The following is a 22,920-nucleotide window of genomic DNA, read 5'->3' on the forward strand; positions in this document are numbered from 1 at the left end:
GTAGCAAAAAGCCATGCAAAGGAAAACATTAGAATTCTCTACTGCCTTAGTTAAAGAGACACTTAAGTGTCAACCTGGAAAGAACAATCTAACAAACTTTTGAAACTCTATTTCAATTTTGTTGTCATTGTTGTATGAAATGTGTGAGGTTTTCTTTGGCTTAATAATACAAAACAAACAATATTCAAGCAATGCAGATGCTATTCTGCAGAATGACTTAATATTGCATAGGCTGACTGAATATATTTGTTTCAAAAATTTCAACATCTTGAAAAATATAAATTCCTTTTTATATATTTTAATGGCAAAGGAAATATATAACAACCATGGAAAGTTTAAACTGAGGTAGACTAATCAATTAAGCAGGATTTGCTGGCTATGTTTCAAAAAGAAAAGTAAAGCATTTTAAGTACTAACACTAAGTATAGTTTGTCTTCATAAACTTCTCCATTCTCAGAAAACCAACAGAGATTTTTAAAGCAGATTATTAGTTTTCCCATCAAGCATTTAGTTTTTTGTTTGTTTTTTGTTTTGTTTTTTGAGACAAGAGTTTTTGCTCTTGCCCAGTCTGGAGTGCAATGGCGCGATCTCGGCTCACCGCAACCTCCACCTCCCAGGTTCAAGCGTTTCTCCTGCCTCAGCCTTCCCAAGTAGCTGGGACTACAGGCATGCACCACCATGCCTGGCTAATTTTGTATTTTTAGTACAGATAGAGTTTCTCCAAGTGGGTCAGGCTGGTCTCGAACTCCCGACCTCAGGTGATCTGCCTACCTCGGCCTCCCAAAGTGCTGGGATTACAGGCGTGAGCCACCGCGCCCGGCCAAGCATTTAGTTTTATATTTTGAATTATTTTATTCTTCAGAGAAAAATTACTTGTATCAGCTATTACCTGTATGAGCCTAATTTCCAAATAACAAACTAGGAGAACAGATGTGTTTTTCATCTTACAAGACTGAGAAAAATCATCTTCCTTATTAACTTTTAAAAAATAAATTAAACTTTCTTTTCTTCCGTCCGGCAGCAGCCATCAGGTAAGCCAAGGTGGGTGCATACGAGTACATCCAGGAGCTATGGAGAAAGCAGCAGTCTGATGTCATGCGCTTTCTTCTGAGGGTCCGCTGCTGGCAGTACCACCAGCTCTCTGCTCTCCACAGGGCTCCCTGCCCCACCCAGCCTGATAAAGCACGCCGACTGGGCTATGAGGCCAAGCAAGGTTACGTAATATATAGGATTCGTGTTCGCCCTGGTGGCCGAAAACGCCCAGTTCCTAAGGGTGCAACTTACGGCAAGCCTGTCCATCATGGTGTTAACCAGCTAAAGTTTGCTCCAAGCCTTCAGTCCGTTGCAGAGGAGCGAGCTGGACGCCACTGTGGGGCTTTGAGAGTCCTGAATTCTTACTGGGTTGGTGAAGATTCCACATACAAATTTTTTGAGGTTATCCTCATTGATCCATTCCATAAAGCTATCAGAAGAAATCCTGACACCTAATGGATCACCAAACCAGTCCACTGCACAGGGAGATGCATGGGCTGCTGACATCTGCAGGCCAAAAGAGCCGTGGCCCTTGGAAACGGCCATAAGTTCCACCACATTATTGGTGGTTCTCTCCAGGCAGCTTGGAGAAGGCACAATACTCTCCCGCTCTACCGTTACCGCTAATATAAGTAAAGTTTGTAAAATTCATACTTAATAAGCAATTTGAAATAATATAAATAAAAATATACAATAATAAAAATAATAAAAAATAAATAAATTTAAATGTTTGGATATAAATAGGTTAAAAATTATGCCTGCGGCCAGGTGCAGTAGCTCACGCCTGCAATTCCAGCACTTTGGGAGGCCGAGGCGGGTGGATCACAAGGTCAGGGGTTGAAGACCTGCCTGACCGACATGGTGAAACCCTGTCTCTACCAAAAAATACAAAAAAAAATTACCTAGGCGTAATGGTGCACGCCTGTAATCCCAGCTACTCGGGAGGCTGAGGCAGGAGAATTGCTGAACCTGGGAGACAGAGGTTGCAGTGAGCCGATCAGGCCACTGCACTCCAGCCTGGGCAACAGAGCAAGACTGAATCTTTGCAGGTGGGTGGGGGGGAATTATGCCTGCATTTAAAAACTTTGGATTAATAGAAAATTTCATATTAGTCAATTAGATGCCTAAAATACATTGAAAAAGACATTCTATTTGGTCCCTGTCCTTATCAAATAGATTGCATATGAGTGATAAAAAGTGCTAGGCCAGATATTATATTTAGTATAAAACTCAATGGTCTCAGTGAAAGCTTTTGAATACCTTCTAAACTAGTACATACTGAGAAAGGTAGAGAAGACAAGCAGCTTTTCTTCATGCCTAGAGATATTTTGAAACCTATCACTCAAGGAGATCTGTAATGAAGTGGACACTATTTACCATGACTGAGAATACAGGAGTTTTCCTTGTGATGTCCTTCAATGCAAGACACTGGGTAGAACACTCCAAGGATGACATAATACAGACTAGATGCACTCCTTGGCTGAAAGTAGCAACACCTTACATAACCCGGCCAGTCTTCAGTATTCACCAAATCTAATCAAATTATCTAAACATTACTAACCAATGAAAATTATCCTGAAAGTAGAATGGTGGTTGCCAGAGGCTGTGGGGATCCTGGAATGGGGAGTTACTGTTTAATGGATACAGAGTTTCAGTTTTGCAATATGAAAAGAGTTCTGGAAATGGATTATAGTGATGGCTGCACAACAACGTGAATGTACTTAATGCCACTGAACTGTACACTTAAAAATAGCTAAGATGGTAAATTTCCTTATAAGCATTTTACCACAATTTAAAAAATAATAAACTTATTGAGAGTCTCAAAAAAAAAGAAAGAAAATTACCCTGAAAGACTAAAAGGTTAAAGGAAAGTCAACTGCATCAATCTTCATTTGAATAACTGAAAAAAAAAAAAATCAAACAACCAGATAAATCCTATTTCAAAAAAAAAAGAATAGAACTCTTTCTATTTCAAAGTATCTAAAGATACTTTATACAAGTTTTAAAAAACTAAAATTCTGGCATGTCCTTTCCCAGAAAGGCAATTTGATCATAGAAAACAAAATGTTTTTTTTAAAGATTCGCTTTGATTACATTTTGAAAAACTACATGTGTAGCACCAAGACATATTTATTCATGGTTATTTTGGATGGTAGAATTAGTGACTACTACTTTTCTTCTAAGATAACTTACATGAGTTTCAAAGTGGTAACATTTTAAACTACAGGGAAAAAAGAGAATACATTTTTGCCAGTTGCAAAATTCCCAGCCCATTTTCTACAATCCTGTTTTCATTTCACAAAAGGGAACTAATACTGAATCAATCTTGGAACCAAAACAAAGGTGTTTGGGGTTTTTTTGTTGTTTGGGTTGTTTTTTGTTTTAGTCTTTGTCTTGCAAGCACGCATTCCTGACGATACAGTAAACAACAAAATAATGAAAACCAGCAGGAGGAGAACTATCTTCTCATACCACTGACCCCTTAGTAGAAGCATCAAGGGAGAAGGGGAGGAATGACAGAGAGAAAGGAGACATCAAGTATTCAAGCAAAACCTTAGCAAGAGTCATGTCAGTGTAGCTGGTGGGTACTAGACCACAAAGGAAAAGACTGCAGAATAAAGCAGAGGAAAAAGTAGAGTAGGGGTAGGGTGGGTGGGGTGAGGACTGTACATATGGTTGGATGTAAAGAGTAGGAGAGGCAGAGTGACAGCCAAGAGATGACTCAGGTTTGTTTTCCTTTATTAGCTTAGGAAAAACTTGAACAAATGAGTTTGAGAAGGGTAATGTGCAAAATAACTAGGTAAAAACACCTGAGATATGAAATAATTCAGAGTAAAAAGTTTCTGACAAGCAGTGGCAGACCCAAGAGGCTTCCCAAGTGGAGGCTAAGGTGGCAGTGAGCTGTGATTCCACCACTGCACTCCATCCTGGGTAACAGAGTGAGACCCTGTCTCAAAAAATAAAAAATAAAAAGACTAAAACTGCCATGTGCAGTGGCACAGCTCCTGTAGGCCCCGCGGCTTAGGAGGCTGAGGCAGGAGGATCACTCAAGCCCAGGAGTTCGAGTCCAACCTGGGCAACATAGTGTGACCCCATCTGTAAAAATATAAAATAATAATTAAATAAATGAAATAAAATGAGCAAAATGGTAAACTTTATGTTATACAGATTTTACAAAAAACACAACAAAAACTATATAGATCCATTACAATTTCCGGCCAATTACCAACAAGCCAGAATGAAAGTATACATTTGAAGAATGTCACTATATAGTAAAAAATAAATAAATAATACTACCTAAGAAAAACTATGACAAGATAAGGTTAGGGGGGGAAACAAGAAAATACCAGTAAGAGTGTGGGCTCAGCTCTAGCTTGCAATCTTTAAGATTATTTTCCACTTACTAAAGAGAAAGCTATCACACATGCATTCAAAGTCTAGCGATGAAGACATAAATACACAGGCATATATTTCTGAATACATCTTTCTGAAGCAATAACAGAGTGAAATTCTAGGAATAGGATTGGGAAATAATCTCCATTGAAATCAATTTTTAAAAAAGTGTTTCCAAACCATATGAACAGCTAATGCCAATTCCACAAAATATGGAGGGCCACCAAAAGTCATGGGATCTTAAAGCCCTACCAGAGCCCCAGCAGCAGCTATCACTGCTCAACACAGGCCACTAAATGACGACACTGTGCATATAAAGCAAGTCATTTAGATGTTCTTACATTTTTCAATTTTATTGTAATTACCCAAGTAATGTATGAGTTACTCCTTTGCTTAAAAAGAAAAAAAGCTTAAACAGTATAGATACCAGATAACCATTATTCCCTGCCCTGTTTTAAAGGCTCCTAGTCCCATTTCCTATTATCCAGCCATGATCAGTTTTGCATGTGTCCTTCCAAACTTACCTAAGCATTTTCATATGGATATGCAGACATAAAAGTGCAGAGTTTTTTGTGTTTAATATTTTTCTTGGTATAAACTGAATCACACTACATTTTATTCTGCAACTAATTTTATCACTCAGGTTTTTTTTATCTACCTCATAATTTTTAACTGCTACCCAGTATTTCTAGTAATCTAGATGAATCATAACTTATTTAACCATTCTCCTAATATTGGACATGGTTCCAATTTGCAGGTATTGTGCGCGGCAATAAGCTTCCCTAAACATGCCAATCTGCATACATATGTATACTTCTATAAGAAAAATATTTAAAAGTACAAATACCACAAACTACACATTTAAAATCTTAGGTCAACTTACACTACTATTAGAGATTAATTTCCCTACACTACACTATCATTGAACATGGTTTATCTTTCTAATTTTATTAATGTAATGGAGAAAAATGATTCCTCATTTTTTTAATTTGCATTTTCCTGGTTATTAGTGAGTTTGGGCATATTTGCATGTTTCTGAGCTATCTGTATTTCTTCTAACCATTAACCATTTTTTTTTTTTTGAAACAGAGTCTCACTCTGTCGCCCAGGCTGGAGTGCAGTGGCACGATCTCACCTCACTGCAACCTCCGCCTCCTGGGTTCAAGTGATTCTCCTGCCTCAGCCTCCTGAGTAGCTGGGATTACAGGCATGTGTCACAACACCCGGCTAATTTTTGTAGTTTTAGTGGAGACGGAGTTTCACCATGTTGGTCAGGCTGGTCTCGAACTCCTGACCTCATGATCCATCCGCCTCGGCCTCCCAAAGTGCTGGGATTACAGGCATGAGCCACCGCGCCCAGCCACCATTAACCATTTTTAAATTTAATACAACAGATATCTTATAAAAAAGCAAAGCTGGCTGGTGTGGTGGCTCACGCCTGTAATCTCAGCACTTTGGGAGGTGGAGGCAGGCAGATCGCTTGAGGCCAGGAATTTGAGATCAGCCTGGCCAGCATGGTGAAACCCCATCTCTGCTAAAAATACAAAAAATTAGCCGGGTGTGGTGGCACACATCTATGGTCCCAGCTGCTTGGGAGGCTGAGCCACAAGAATCACTTGAAACCAGGAGGCAGAGATTGCAGCGAGCTGCTGAGATTGCACCAGCGCGCTCTAGCCTGGGTGACAGAGTGAGACTCTGTCTCAAAAAAAAAAAAAAAAAAAAAAAAAAAAGAAAAACTAGCTTTTGTTTTGGTTTTTAAATTACATATATGTAAATATATGTAATACCTAAACCCTTTTTTTTTTTTTTTTTTTTTTTTTTTTTGAGACGGAGTCTCACTCTGTCGCCCAGGCTGGAGTGCAAAGGCGCAATCTCGGCTCACTGCAACCTCCACCTCCTGGGTTCAAGCGATTCTCCTGCCTCAGCCTCCTGAGTCGCTGGGACTACAGGTGTATGTCACCACACCCAGCTACTTTTTTTGTATTTTTAGTAGAGATGGGGTTTCACCATGTTAGCCAGGATGGTCTCCATCTCCTAACCTCATGATCGGCCTGTCTTGGCTTCCCAAAGTGCTGGGATTACAGGAGTGAGCCACCGCGCCCGACCGTAATACCTAAACGTTCTTATTCAAAATAAAGCTAACAACTCTACTGACCACACCTGTCCCCATTACAATGTCTCTCTCCGGTAATCACTTAACAGGTGAATATGCATTATTAGACTTCAATATATGCCAAGGGATCCCAACTTGGAGCAATTTTGTCCCCCAGGACACAGTTGGCAATGTCTGTAGATAGTTTTGGCTGTCACTACTGGGGCCTGTGGGGACACTACTATTATCTAGTGGGTAAGATGCCAGGGATGCTGCTAAAAATCCTATAATGTGCAGGACAGTCACCCATGATAGAGTTCTCTAATCCATAATATGAAGAATGCCACTGTTGGGAACCTATGCTCTATGCTTTTAGATAGGTAACTATAACAATATTTTAGGTTGGGATTCTTTTACCATTAATGGTATCATTATACCATATGTGTCCTTACACAAGTTCTCTTTCCATTTTTAATGTCTTAAGAGATGTTCTCTGTTGATACATAGAGATCCACCTCAGTCTTTTTTAACTACTAAAGAATTCCAAGATATGGCTCTACCTGTTTACGAATCATCTGCTCCCTCACGGACACTGAGTGTGGAAGAATCACCTGGCTGGATGTCACTTCTTGTGCTCAAGGCTGTCTCCTCTGGAGCTGCTCCCATCTTTGCAGCCATCCTCTCCTATCTGTGTTTCAGACTGGGGTTTCCTGCTGCATGATCCCATCAGCCATCTCTCTTTCAAAATTCCTCACTGTTTCCAGGACCAGCGTTTCCAGGATCCCACAAGTACTCTTTACCGTTTTCCATCAAAATCCTGGTTTGTTGTTTATCTTTAGGTATTTTCTCTTCAACTTTTTCTCTTCCCTGGGAATTTGGGACAGGAAGATGAAGTCTGGCTCATCCCAACAGCCTTAATTGTAAGTCAGGACTTTTAAATTTTTTCATTTCTTAACACAGGAAATATATAGTGTATGTATTTTTAATTTAAAAATCAAAGATTATAAACAAGAACAGTTTTCTACAATTGATCAGTTAAAACTTATTTTTAAGACTGTCATGAAAAGCATCAACTAATCTAGTGAGCATCTAATATGATATAAAAATGAGTACATGAAAGTGATCATACCAGTCCTAAATTATTACAGCCATTCCTCTATTTATGTATCTTAATGGTGAGTCTCTTTCTCATGGTATCTATTCAGACATCATGGCATTCCTAGAAACTCTAAAAGCTGGCTTTCTGGGCTCAGATTCCATTTCCCACATTATCCAATATTTTTGCTGGGATCCCAAAAGACAGGACAACTCTTGATTTATGGTATATGGCTGTTTAGTTTCTTACCAAAAACTTTCAGGTGAGTATTACAAATAGCGGCAAAATCAACCACTCAAAAGCTTCCTGGTATAGTTAGCGCCCAGACATTGAAGGTAATCATGAAAAGCAGTTACGGAGCTCAAGAAGTTTTCCCTAGCACAGTCATTTTTCACTGAGCAGTGAGATGAAATTTAAAGACATCAGAAATATCTGGGGCCGGGCATGGTGGCTCATGCCTGTAAACCCAACACTTTCGGAGGCCAAGGTGGGAGGATCATTTGAGCCTAGGAGTTCCAGACCAGCTTGGGCAACACAGAGGCCCCATCTCTACAAAAAAAAAAATTCTTTTAATTAGCCAGACATGGTGGCTGGCACCTGTAATCCCAGCTACTTGGGAGGCTGAGGCAGAATGATTGCATGAGCCCATGAGTTGAAGCTGCAGTGAGCTATGGTCGTGCCACTACACTAGCCTGGGTGACAGAGCAGGACCCTGACTCAAAACCAAACAAACAACAACAACAAAAAGAAAACAAAAATGTCTCGAAGTGTTTTATTTTCTCTTCAAAAATAAATATTCTTTCTCCCCATTTCCCAAAAAAGAAAATTCTTCTATACCCGAAGACAGAATGAGTACTTTGAAGGAGCTCAAGAAACAATTTTTACTTCTTCCTATTCATCCAAGACTAATAATTAATAAAGATTTTTATTTTTTTTATTTTTTATTTTTTTGTGGATGCAGAGTCTCGCTCTGTCACCCAGGCTGGAGTACAGTGGCGCAATCTCGGCTCACTGCAATCTCTGCCTCCCAGGTGCAAACGATTCTTATGCCTCAGCCTCCCAAGTAGCTGGGACTACACGCGTGCACCACCAGAGCTAGTTAATTTTTTTTTGTATTTTTAGTAGAGACGGGGTTTCACCATGTTGATCAGGCTGCTCTCAAACTCCTGACCCTCAAATGATCCACCCACCTCAGCATCCCAAAATGCTGGGATTACAGGCATGAGCCACCGCACCTGGCCAAAGATATTTTAACTCAATAGTTAAAGACCCAAAGTGATTGTGCCATTCACTGAATTTACCTGCAACTCCTTAAGTAGGCCCAGCTACCAGGAACAGAAGTTCCTCTGTAGGGACTTAGTTTACAGAGCATAAGAGAACCACACTCAGATAAACACAGCAAGAGTAGCAGGATTGAAAAAGAGAAGGGTACCTGTATCTCAACTCCTACCTTCCCTGGAATTGAAGCCCATGTAAGGGGGAGAATCACAGCCCAAAATGTGAAAAAACATAAATGTATCGGGGGAGATCAAATTACCTACTAGTCGAAGAACGACCCACCTCCGGTGGCACTGTCATATACAGGGAGCCTGATATGCTACGCTGGGCCACCAGCTGAACCACATCAGATGAAAGCCCAAGCAAGCATGATGTCAGCAAGCTTACCAGCCTCATACTAGGACAACCACATAGACTCTAGTCTGTAAGAAGGCTCATTTCAGCTGGATGTGGTGGCTCATGCCTGTAATCCCAGCACTTTGGGAGGCTAAGGTGGGTGGATCACCTGAGGTCAGCAGTTTGAGACCAGCCTGGCCAACATGGCAAAACCTCATCTCTACTAAAAATATAAAAATTAGCTGGGTGTGGTGGCACACGCTTGCAATCCTAGCTACTCGGGAGGCTGAGGGAGGAGAATCACTGGAACTCAGGAGGCGGAGGTTGCATGAGCCGAGATCATGCCACTGCACTCCAGCCTGGGAGACAGAGCAAGACTTCATCTCAAAAAAAAAAAGACCGCTCATTTCATCTCACAGAGATTTCAGGAAGAATTAGTCCTTTAATTTTTGGAAATAAATTTGTGACAAGATGTATTATAAAGATGGGTTAAAGACACCCTACCTGGCAGCAACAATAGGCAAGGAAAAAAATGAATGGTTGAATGAAGGGCTATAATCCACTTGTCTTTTATTTCAAAATCTAACTTTTCTCCAAGTCCAAACGTCTGGCTGGCTTAGGAAAGAACACTTAGTGCAGCTGTTGGCATGCCTCTTTTGTGTAAAAGAGTAAACAAATAAATTCAAATAAAAAGAAACATCTGGACAGCACAAGGTAGAAAAACCCTACCTTATAGGAGGTGGCGGCTGGCTCTCTGAAGAGAAAAGACTAGAGAAAAAAAAAAAAATCTGCCCTACTGCAAGAAAAACTGTATAGAATAAAAAGATCAGAAAAAATGAATTTCCAAGTATTATTGCCAACACTCAAAGTCATCAAAACATATTTCCCAAAACATTAGTTCCTAATTCCACTTAAACAGTACTTGCCTCTGTTTTCCACTCTCTTCTCTAACTATTTGATGTTCCACCCATCATATCCCTTTAACATTAACTAAATCGTGAACACTTCCTTTCTTTTCCCTGATCCACTCAAAAATTTATTACAGGTATACTTTATTACAGCAAGGTATAAAAAGATGATAAATCACAGTCCTCTACCTCTCCAGGAGTTTGGTCTGGTATGAAAGACAGACTTATACACCAACTGCAATTAACAGTAATAAAGGCTGGGTGTGGTGGTTCATGCCTGTAAACTTGGCACTTTGGGAGGTCAAGGCGGGCAGATCACTTGAGGTCAGTAGTTTGAAACCAGCCTGGCCGACATGGTGAAACACTGTCTCTACTGAAAATACAAAAAAATCAGCTGGACATGGTGGTGCATGCCTGTAATCCCAGCTACTCGGGAGGCTGAGGCATAACAATCACTTGAACCTGGCAGGTGGAGCTTGCAGTGAGCCGAGATCAGGCTGCTGCACTCCAGCCTGGGCGACAGAGTGAGACTCCATCTCATTCATAAATAAATAAATAAATAAATAAATAAATAAATAAATAAATAAATGTAATACAAAATAATATGTACAAATGGTTTCACAAAGAATTGGCTATTGAACAATAAAACTGGATTTCTAATAAATGAAAAAAGTGAGAGAGAACTAACAGAGAAAGAGTACATTCGAAATGGTGGAAACGTGAAAGGTGCCAGTCTATTTAGAAATCTGTGAGATGGCTTGAAAATAAAATATATGAAAAGTGACTGATGGGAAAGGATGGTAGAAGAAAAATCAGTAGGAACTTGAATGGATCTTGAATGTCACGGTAAAATGTTTGGATTTTGGGAAGTCTGTGATTCTCAATGTTTATCTCCTATGGAAAGAAAATAACATCCACAGGAGGCAAGCTATGCTGCATCATTAATAGCAGCTTACTATATATTACTGCAGTTGAGTCATTCAAGCAATTAGCTGTAACACTTTCCTTTCTCTCCCAGTAACCTCAGATGAAGGTTAGGACATAGTGCTATCAATAATGAAAACCTCCTTTATTTTCCTCTGTTATCCAACCAAACTTTTACCATAATATAGGATACACAACATAGTATACAAGATGCAAACACGCATTCTGCTAATTCCTTCCCACATTTGTTTTTTAAGTAACTTTCAAGAAACACCCTTGGCCATTCTAACTGCAGGTAAGATGGACTAAGCATGCACCACCCCAACTATCCCACTGAACTCAACTATGAAACCTCAAGAGAATGCATGAATCAAGTATTTATAGACTTGGAAAAGCTAACAGTAGCAGGCAGATCAAGGAAGAAAAGAATTCAAATTACTATAAACAATTGGTGAGTTTTATCATTTTCTTTTCCTCCCATGATCTCCCTGTCCGACCTTGGAAAAGCCTGAAATGCAAAGTAGGCATGGGGACACTGATGGAGAGAACTCCAGGAGAAGCCTTATTCATCTCACTCAAAAGGCAGAAAAGGGAGCTCCTGATACTTACAACATTATGGAAATCTCCATTCCCATATTTTTTTTTTCTTTTGCTCTATTCTTTTTTGCCCCAACCCCCAAGTAATTTTGTGGCTGTGGTGCCAGACACAGGTGCCAGCAAGAGCCAAAACAATGAGAGAAGAAACATTCTTCTGCAATCAGTGAAACTGCCAGTCTCAAGAGGGCAGGTAAAACCCCAAAGTTTTTTCTACTCTCTCTGTGCTCTTTACACGTCCTGGACACAAACACAAAATTTGAACAGCAGAGCAAGGTAACTAAAACCTCAGATTTCTAAGTAAGAAGACTGCAAAGTAAAGGCCTAAAGAACCAGAATGGGAGAAGCTAGCATGGAGAAGTGACACAATAAAGTTGTTTATGAACTTCTGAGCTCACCCCTAGGTTGGGCATATATGGATGTAATCCTAATAAGTATACCAAAGAATTTAAACACTGAACTAACCACAGACCCCAGACTGATGAGTTGTTGACACATATGTGGGGTGGATCTGTATAGCAGTACAAAGACCCACAGCCCACAGGAAAAAAAAAAAAAAAAAAAAACTGGAATGTGCACTCTGAAGCTAACCAAGTTAATTGCTACTGAAACAAAAATATTAACATCCTAAAAAGATATGAACTAAATTCAGAGGATTATGTCTCATAACATCATACTCAAAATATCTAAAATTAACCCAAGAACCAGGTAAATCTCTTATAGGGAAGGAAAAATCAAATACCAAGACCAAAGTAACAAAAATGTTGAAATTATCTCGCGAAGATTTTAAGGAAGTTATTATTAAAGTTTTCCAGCAAGCAATTATGAACACTCTTGAAACAAATGGAAAATTTGAAAGCATCAGAAAAGAAACAGAATTTATAAAAAGAAACCAATGGAAATTTTTAAACTAAAATATGCAATAATCAAATTAAAAAAACATACTGGATGGGCTCAAGAGTAGACTACAGATGACAAAGGAAAGAGTCAATAAATCTGAAGACTGATCAACAGAAATTATACAATCTGAAACAAGAGAGAAAAAAAAGACTAGAAAAAATTAACAAGAGACTATGGAACAATACTTAAAGGTCTAACATACATGTCTACCAGAGAAAAGAAGAAAAAAAAATTTTCTCAGCACCATGCTGAGAAAATATTTTTTTAAATAAGGACTGAAAACTTCCCAAGTTTGGTAAAAGACATAAACCTAAATATTCAAGGTCAGTGAATTTCAAACAGGGTAACAAAAAGAAATCAGAAAACATAATCAAACCACCGAAAATTAAAGACAAAATTCCTGAAAGTAAACAAAGAAAAACAACACATGAACTATAAAGGAATGACACTCAAACAACTATGGATTTCACATCAGAAGCCGCAAAGACCAGAAGGAAGTGACACAATGCTTTTCAAGCGCTGTAAAGAAAGAACTGTCAACTCAGTACTCTATATTCAGTGCAAACATCCTCTAAGAATGAAGATGAAATAAAGACATTTTTCTTTCTTTTTTTTTTTTTTGAGATGGAGTTTTGCTCTGTCTCCCAGGCTGGAGTGCAGTGGTGTGATCTTGGCTCACTGCAACCTCTACTGCCCCGGTTCAAGCGATTCTCCTGCCTCAGCCTCCCAAGTAGCTGGGATTATAGGCACCTACCACCGCGCCTGGCTAATTTTTTTGTAGTTTTAGTGGAGACAGAGTTTCACCATCTTGGCCAGGCTGGTCTTGAACTCCTGACCTTGTGATCCATCCGCTTCGGCCTCCCAAAGTGCTGCGATTACAGGCGTGAGCCACTGCACCCAGCCAAGACATTTTCAAATAAAGGAAAACTAAGAGCATTAGTTGCTAGCAGATCAGCTCTAAAACTACTTAAGGAAGTTCTTCAGACAGAAGGAAAATAACATTAGAAGGAAATTTGGAACATAAGGAATGAAGGAAGAGCAACAGAAATGATAACACTGTCTTAGAAATATGTTTAACTGTTGAAAGCAAAAATTTTAACATTGTCTGATGGGGTTTTCAATGCATGCAGATATAACATGTAAGAAAACCATAACATAAGAAGAGAATGTAGATACCTGCATGATGGTAAGACTGACATATTCCAATTAAGGTGGTAAAATATGAATTTTCAACAGACTATAGGAAGTTAACTATGTATATTATAATCAATAAAGTATTAATTTGAAGAAAAACTACACGAGATAGTCATAAACACAATAAATTTCAAAGGAATACTTTTAAAAAGTTCAAATAACACAAAAGACGACACAAAGAGTGAAACAGTGGAAAAGAACTAGAAAAACGAAATAATAAAACAGTAGCCCAAAACCCAAACATTTCAATAACTACATTAAACATAAAAGTGGCCAGGTGTGGTGGTTCACGCCTTAATCCCAACACTTTGGGAGGCAGAAATGAGAGGAATGCTTGAGCCCAGTTCAAGACCAGCCTGGACAACATAGGGAGACCACGACTCCACGAAAGAAAATTAGCTAGAGGTGTGTCCCCAGTTACTCAGGAGGCGGAGGTGAAAGGATCACTTGGGCCCAGGAGGCTGAGGCTGCAGTGGGTCATGATCGCACCACTGCACTCCAGCCTGGATGACAGCGTGAGACCCTGTCTCAAAAAAAAAAAAAAAAAAAAATTAAAGAAGGCCGGGCGTGGTGGCTCAAGCCTGTAATCCCAGCACTTAGGGAGGCCAAGGCAGGCGGATCACGAGGTCAGGAGATCGCGACCATCCTGGCTAACACGGTGAAACCCCATCTCTACTAAAAATACAAAAAATTAGCTAGGCGTGGTGGTGGGCTCCCGTAGTCCCAGCTACTCAGGAGGCTGAGGCAGGAGAATGGCGTGAACTCCAGAGGCGGAGCTTGCAGTGAGCCGAGATCGCGCCACTGTACTCCAGCCTGGGAGACAGAGCAAGACTCTGTCTCGAAAAAATAAATAAATAAATAAATAAATAAATAAATAAATAAATAAAAGGCTTAAACATACAAACTAAAAGAGATTGTCAAAATGTGACTCAAGTATATGCTGTATACAAGAGATTCACATCAAATATAATGATATATGTAGTTTAAAGGTAAAATGATGGGAAAAAATACAATGCAAACATCAAGCAAATGAAGGCTGGAATGCCTAGGTTAGTATCAGAAAAAGTAGGCTTCAGAGCAAAGAAATTTACAAGGGATAGAGAAGAACATTACCTAATAGTAACAGGGTCAATTCACCAAAAAGATACAATAATCTTAATGTATATGTTCCTAACGACAGTACTTCATAAAGCAAAAACTGGCAGAACTGAGAGGAGAAATAGACAATAACCCAGTCATTGTTGGAAACATCAAGACTCTCAAAAGAAAGACAAGTAGTAGAAAATCGGCATGGATATAGAGGAACTGGACAATACCACAAACCAGCTGTATCTCATTGACATTTATACACTACTGAAATCTAACAACAGAAGACACAATCTTTACAAGTGCACATGAAACATGCACCAAAACAGGTCATACCTGGATCAGAAAACGAACTTAACCCACTGAAAAGAACTATAATAATACAAAATATGATCTCTGAACAAGGAGAATTAGTATTAGAAGTAAATAACAGAAAGACAGTAGAAAAATCTCCAAATGCTTGGAAATTAAACAATTTTAAATAACCTATGGGCAAAAAAAGGAAGTCTCAGAAAACATTCTTAACAAAAATGAAAACACGATATATAAAAAAATTATTAGATGCACTTAGAGTGCTTAGAGAGAAAATTATAGTATTAAATATTATATAAGAAGATATATCTCAAATAATAATCTAAGCTCCTACCTTACAAACCAGAAAAAGAAAAGCAAAATAAACCTAAAGTAGAAGAAGAACACAACAGAGGAGATATCAATAATTTTTAAAAGAGAAAATAGAGAAAAAAAGACATCAATCCAACCTAAGCTATTTTAAAGCATCAATAAAACTGATAAATCACTAAAAAGACTAAGAAGAAAAAATGACATCCAAAATAAGAAAGGAAAGAGGTTATCACTATGAACTATGCAGATATTAAAAGGATAATAAAAGGTTTCTAAGAATAATCCTATGTGCATAAATTGGACAATTCAGATGAAATGAACCAATTCCTCAAAAATGGCAAAACACAAAGCTAACAAAAACCCACTCAAAATAAGATAGATAACCTGAATACTCCAATAACTATTAAAGAACTTGAATACATCATTTAAAACCTTCTGAAGAAGAAATCTCCAGGCCCAGTTGGTTTCACTGGAGAATTCTAAACAATTTTATAGGCCAGGTGCAGTGGCTCACACCTTTGTCCCAAAATCCCAGCACTTTGGGAGGCCAAGGCGGGTGGATCACCTGAGGTTGGGAGTTTGAGACCAGCCTGACCAACACGGAGAAATCCCGTCTCTACTAAAAATACAAAAATTAGCCAGGCGTGGTGGTGCACGTTTATATAACCCCAGCTACTCAAGAGGCTGAGGCAGGAGAATTGCTGGAACCCGGGAGGTGGAGGTTGCAGTGAGCTGAGATCACATCATTGCACTCCAGCCTGGGCAACAAGAATGAAACTCCGTCTCAAAAAAAAAAAAAAAAAACAATTTTATACACTCTCACTCAGAAGAAACATTTCCCAATTCATTTTGTAAGGACAATATTATGCTAATACCAAAGACAGTACACAAAAAGAAAACTGCAGACCAATGTCCCTCCCTCATAATAATGATGTAAAAAATCCTTAACAAAAAATTAAGAAGTCCAATCCAGCAATGTATAAAAAAGAATACACCACAACCAAAATGCAAAACTAGCTTTATACTAAAAAAAATCAATCGCTCAGTGTAAAATAGCATATTACAATCAAAAGGAAAAAAAACCCACATGATCATATCAATTGATTCAGGAAAAGCATAAGACAAAATTCAACATTCATTGGCAAATTAGGAGTAGACAAGATCTTCCTCAACCCGATAAAAAGGAACCACAAAAAACCCACAGCTAATACCATACTTAATTCTGAATGACTGAACACTTTTCCACTAAGATTGGGAATAAGGCAAGAATGTGCACCATTACTACTGCTCTTCCACTTCATACTGGAATTCCTAACTAGAGCAACAGAAAAAAATAAAATAAAAGACATACAGATTATAAAGAAAAAAAAATCGAACTGTCACTGTTCACAGACAACATGATTATCTACATAGACAACCCCAAGGAACCTATGAAAATACTCCTAGAACTAATGAGTTTAGCAAGATCACAGGATGCAAGGTCAACACTCAAACATTAATCATACTTCTACTACTAGCAATGTACAACTGGAAACCAAAATTTTTTAAACGATAACGGAGTCTCACTCTGTCACCCAGGCTGGAGTGCAGTGGTGCAATCTCTGCTCACTGCAAGCTCCGCCTCCTGGGTTCATGCCATTCTGCTGCCTCAGCCTCCAGAGTAGCTGGGACTACAGGCGCCTGCCATCATGCCCGGCTAATTTTTTGTGTTTTTAGTAGAGACAGGGTTTCACCATGTTAGCCAGGATGGTCTCGATCTCCTGACCTCGTGATCCACCCGCCTCAGCCTCCCAAAGTGCTGGGATTACAGGCGTGAGCCACCGCGCCTGGCCTAAACAATAATTTTTTTAAAGAGACAGAGTCTCACTCTGTCGCCCAGGCTGGAATGTAGTGTTGTGATCATAACTCATTGCAGCCTTAAACTCCTGGGCTCAAGCAATTCTCCCCCTCAGCCTCCAGAGTAGCTAGGACTACAGGTATGTGCCCCTACACCCTACTATTTTTTTGTTTGTTTGTAGAGGCAGGGTCTGGCTATGTTGCCCAGGCTGGTCTCAAACTCCTGGCTCAAATGATCCTCCCACCTCAGCTTCCCAAAGTGCTAGGAATACAGATGCAAGCCACCACGCCTGGCCAAACAAAACAATTTTAAGAGTCTCCAAAAAAAAAAATTATACTTAGGTTAAAAATCTAACAAAATATGTACAAGCTGGGTATGGTGGCATGTACCTACAGTTGGGAGCTATCTGGGATGCTGTGGTGGGAGGATCACTTGAGCCCAGGAGTTTGAGGCCAGCCTGGGCAACACAGTAAGACCCTGTCTACAAAAAAACAAACAAAACAAAGCATGTGCAGGATCTGCCTATTGAAAACTATGAAATGCTAATGAAAGAAATCAAAGCAGACCTAAACAGGCTAGGCATGGTGGCTCACACCTGTAATCCGAAAGCAAGAGAACTGCTTGAGCACAGGAGTTTAGGACCAGCCTTGACAATATAGGGAGACCCTGTCTCTACAAAAAAATTAAAAACCTAGCTGGGAATGGTGGCACAAGCCTGTAATCCCAGCTACTCAGGAGGCTGAGGTGGGAGGTTTGAGCCCAGGTGCTCAAGCCTGCAGTGAGCTATGATCACACAACTGCACTCCAGCCTGGGCAACAGAACAAGACCCTGTCTAAGAATACCACCACCAACAAAGAAAACCTAAATAAATTAAGAGACATGCCATGTTCATGGATTGGAAGACTCAACACAGTGAAAAATGTCAATTCTTCCCAAACTGATGTAGATTCAACAAAATTCTAATCAAAATCTCAGTAGGATTTTTTTTGTGTGTGTACATAAACATAAGCTGATTCTAAAATGTATATGAAAAGGCAAATGAACCAGAATAGCTGAAGCAGTTTTGGAAAAATGGGGGGAAAAAAGAAAGGTGGAGGAATCCAATTTTAACACTATGTAGTACTGACAAGGGAATAGACACAGATGAATGAAAAAGAACAGAGTCAAGAAACCCATCCAAATATCACCCCATTTGATTTTTGACAGAGGTGCAAAAGTAATTGTATTAGTCTGGGTTCTCTAAAGGGACTGAACTAACAGTATAGATGTACATATGAAGGGGAGTTTATTAAGGAGTATTGACTCACATGATCACACGGTGAAGTACCACAATAGGCCATCTGCAAGCTAAGAGCAGGGAAGCCAGTCTGAGTCGCAAAACCTCAAATGTAGGAAAGCCGACAGTACAGCCTTCAGTCTGTGGCTGAAGGCCTGACAGCCCCTGGCAAACCACTTAAGTCCAAGAGTCCAAAGGCTGAAGAACTTGGAGTCTGATGTTCGAGGGCAGGAAGCATCCAGCACAAGAGAAAGATGAAGGCCGGAAGACTCAGCAAGTCAAGTCCTTCCACACTCTTCTGCCTGCTTCATTCTAGCCACGCTGGCAGCTGATTAGATGGTGCCCACCTAGACTGGGGGTGGGTCTGCCTCTCTCAGTCCACTGACTCAAATGTTAACCTCCTTTGGTAACACCCTTGCAGACACACAATACTTTGCATCCTTCAATCCAATCAAGCTGACACTCAATATTAACCATCACAATAGAGAAATACTATTTTCAATGAATGGTGTTGAAATAATTCAACATCTATATGCAAAAAAACAAAAAAACCGACTGCAAATCTTACAGAGAATTAACTCAAAATGGATCACATATCTAACGATAAAGGGCAAAACCACAAAAATCTTGAAGAAAATCTCCGTGGCCTGAAGTTAGGTAAAGAGTTCTTAGACATGACAGTAAAACACAATCTATAGATGAAAAAAGTGATCAGCTGACTTTATCAAAATTAAAAACAAGTGATCTGCAGCAGACACTGTCAAGAGGACAAAAAATACAACCTACCAACTGAAAGAAACTATTTGCCAATCATACATCCAACAAAGGACCTGTATTCAGAATACATAAAGAACACTCTAAACTCAACAACAGAAAAACAAACAAATGATTAAAAAACAGGCAAAGCTTATTCACTGAAAAGGATACATGGTTGGCAAATAAGCACATGAGAAGAAGGTCATCATCACTAACCATAGCCAAATGCAAATTAAAACCACAATGAGATACTACTTCCATACCATATGAGAGTGGTTAAAATGAGGCCGGGCATGGTGGCTTATGCCTATAATCCCAGCACTTTGGGAGGCTGAGGCAGGTGAATCACGAGGTCAGGAGTTCAAGACCAGCCTGGCCAACATGGTGAAACCCTGTCTCTACTAAAAATACAAAAAATTACCTGGGCATAGTGACAGGTACCTGTAATCCCAGCTACAGCTACTCAGGACGCTGAGGCAGGAGAATCACTTGAATCCGGGAGGTGGAGGTCGCAGTGAGCCGAGATCGTGCCACTACACTCTAGCCCAGGTGACAGACAGAGTGAGACTCTGTCTCAAAAAAAAAAAATATTGACAAGACTGCTGAAGAGGATGAAGAACCACTACAACTCTCATTGTATTCTGGTATAGCAACTCTGGAAAAGTCTAGCAGTTTCTTATACTTACCATATGACCAGCAATCCCACTCCTAGATATTTATACTAGAGAAACAGAATCCGTACACAAATGTTTACAACAGTTCTATTCATAATTGTCAAAAGCTGGAAACAACTCAAATGTCCTTCAACAGGTAAATGGATTTAAAAAACCTGTGCATCCACACCATGCAGTACTACTCGGTAACAAAAAAGGAACAATCTATTGATACACACAACAGATTGGATGAATCACAAAAACATATTCTGAGTGAAAGTAGCCAGTCTCAAAAGGTTACACGCTGTGTGGAAATGACAATGCTATAGTGATGGGAAACACATCAGTAGTTGCCAGTGTCAGGGTGGAAAAGGATGTGACACTAATGGGATACACAAAGGAGTCTGAGGGGTAATGGAACTACTATGCATTCTGATTGTGCTAGTAGTGACATAATCTACACATGTGCTGATATCCACAGAAGGGTATGAAAGATGGGTATCCTATTACTATGGGATAATTTTTAAAAATTTAACAAACAAACACAACTAGATATAGGTGAACATTGTGAACAACAATGCAGGCCTCCTGTTTAAGAGTACATTAGGCCTATCTAACTTTCTGGAAATTACCAAGCTCTATTCTGCCCTAGTACTGTCCTCTCTCAGCTTCATCTAACTCTTGTCACCCCCTTCAGGTCTCTGCCAAAATGTGAATTCCTCAAAAAAGCTTTCCCTGACTCCTCAGGCTGGTTCAGATCGTCCTGTTCCACACTTACAAAACACCCTATAATTTTTCATTACACTAATATCATAACTGTACGTAGTTATAAAATGTCTGCTTCTTCCACTGAACTGGAAGCCACAAGAGTGCAGGAACCACAATTGCCTAGTTCAAAAGATGTGGAGCATCTTCACATAACAAGTGCTCAACCAGTATTTGTTAAAGGTTGAGTATCTGTCACTGCCTACAACCCCATACAATGAACACAAGCTAATATAATAAAATACTGAAAAGGCATAAGTTTTTTCCAACACTTTAAAACAATGTATAAAAAAAAAAAAGCGTACTAGGTAAAAATTGATAATGTGGAACCATCGCCACTACCCGTTTCCAGAACTTTTCATCCTGCAAAACAATGTGAATGTGCTTAATGTTACTGAACTGTATGCTTAAAAATGTGTGAAATAAAATTGTAAATAAAACTGCAAGCTCTCCAGATGAGATGCACTCCCTGTGGCTAATATACCCACATTTAGATAATGGGTCCAAGCGGCCATAAAAGAGTGAGGGAAGAGTGGTCACCACCCTTCGTTCTTGGAAATCACGGCTCTTGACAAACATCTGTTCTTAAGCCAGAACAGTTCCTGTGACTGGGGCCAAGAAGAATTGCAGCAGAAACCTCCCCTGCACCAGCCTTTGGAAGGAACATCTGACAGAGACACTTCTGGCACCAGATTAGGGTTCAGTCTGAACTGAACAAGCCTGAATCCTTCGTTTGCACAGACCTCACAGAGAATGAGGGCATGAACTTTCCCTACTTAAGCCAAGCCCCTTTTTTTTTGCTCTTTAGAGCAACATTTTCACTAGTGCAAACTGTGCCTCCCCAGTCTGCAGGTTTTTTCTATAGAAAATAAAGCTCTCCATTTTTTTTTGAGATCTCCATTTTTTGAGATCTCCACAGATCTCATCATCTTTTGTTAACAAATGGTTAAAATGGTAAACTTTTATGTTATGTATACTTTACCACAATTGAAAATAAATTACTTTTTTAAATGTAAAAAAAAGATACATGGAAACACTTCTTATTGAAAAGAAAAATTACACGAAACCTTCACAAATAGGTTGTGTAATTTTGAAACCAAATTTCCCTATCACATGTAGGGCATCCCAGCTGAGTTTCATCAGTGCAGACTGAAGATCTATAACATTTAATTAATACAGTCCACGGAAGACACTTTGCTATATTTAATTATAAAGTCCCCTTTACAAAAATACCTATTATCCATTTGAGGAATATACTATAGACCTGGAAACTAAACTAATCAATCACTGATTTACAGGAAGACTTGCAATCAACTAAACACTCACTTGTTTACAAAATAAGACATTTTCAAATACTACTTATAAGCAGTTGTACCTCAACTTAACACCTTCTACAAACTCTCCATTGGATACACCACACCCTGTCCCCACACCTCGAGAGTGCTTTTCAGTGCATCTAATTAAATAAATGAATGCCTGAAGATAGCAACAATGAATTTATATCTATTTATCTGAGCTAGAACCTCCTTTCCTTTGTACAGGTTCCAATTCAGATGAGTAACTCAGATATAAATCCACCATTGCCATCTCCAGACAGCATTCTATCTTCCTAAAAGATGCCTACTAAACTTTTCCCTTTGCTACTCCAACTTGGCAGCTGCCACTGAGCAGCAGCAGGAACAAGCAGCAAAGGAAGCAATCCCAAGTGGCGTCAGTGACTGGCTATAGCCAGAGTGCCAGAGCCAGCAAAACAATGCCTCGACTTGCTAAGTAGGGCAAGTCAGGTATCAAGTGGGTAACTTGGATAAATTGATGCTTGAAATTGAGCAAAAACACAATTTTGAGATCTGACATTTTTCTCTGGTTTTTGTGGACTTCAATAAATTTAGCACAAAAAAAAGGACGGCACAGTGAGTTCATATTTCAAAAGCTCTCTCTACTTCGAATGTACAACAATGACAATAAAACCCAAAAAAGAAAACTAAGAAAACAGGCAAGCAAAAATAAATGGTAAACATTTCACAAACTCAAAACAGGAGAAAAACGCATAACAATGCTAACCACTGGCTGGTTCCTCAGAAGCAGGAAGTGCCAAATGCAAAGTACAGATGGCGAGAATGTTCTGAGAAGACTTGAGAAGAGAGCCAGAGCCACTGGCGAAAACCAGGCCAAAGA

The 22,920-nt window shown here is 39.4% G+C and overlaps 2 protein-coding genes across 9 annotated transcripts in view; one reads left to right on the forward strand and one right to left on the reverse strand.

Moving 5' to 3' along the window:
• PCCA (propionyl-CoA carboxylase subunit alpha) overlaps positions 1 to 22,920 on the reverse strand; it is a 452,191-nt gene that overhangs the window by 391,427 nt on the left and 37,844 nt on the right. Inside the window, exon 1 of one of the 8 annotated variants that reach the window (XM_055244187.2) lies at positions 7,078 to 7,238. The exons of the other annotated variants lie outside the window; for them this stretch is intronic. Coding sequence (XP_055100162.1) covers positions 7,078 to 7,092 — 15 coding nt within the window. The 5' untranslated portion in view covers positions 7,093 to 7,238. Of the gene's footprint in view, positions 1 to 7,077; positions 7,239 to 22,920 lie in introns of those variants that run through there. 8 annotated transcript variants of the gene reach the window in all.
• LOC129463559 (large ribosomal subunit protein eL15-like) lies at positions 1,077 to 1,595 on the forward strand. Its single transcript, XM_055244201.2, has 2 exons — positions 1,077 to 1,390; positions 1,510 to 1,595. The coding sequence occupies exons 1-2, from the start codon at positions 1,096 to 1,098 to the stop codon at positions 1,578 to 1,580; spliced, it is 366 nt and encodes a 121-aa protein (XP_055100176.2). The 5' UTR covers positions 1,077 to 1,095; the 3' UTR covers positions 1,581 to 1,595.

Source organism: Symphalangus syndactylus, chromosome 15 (assembly GCF_028878055.3).
Source record: "Symphalangus syndactylus isolate Jambi chromosome 15, NHGRI_mSymSyn1-v2.1_pri, whole genome shotgun sequence".
Lineage (NCBI taxonomy): Eukaryota > Metazoa > Chordata > Mammalia > Primates > Hylobatidae > Symphalangus > Symphalangus syndactylus.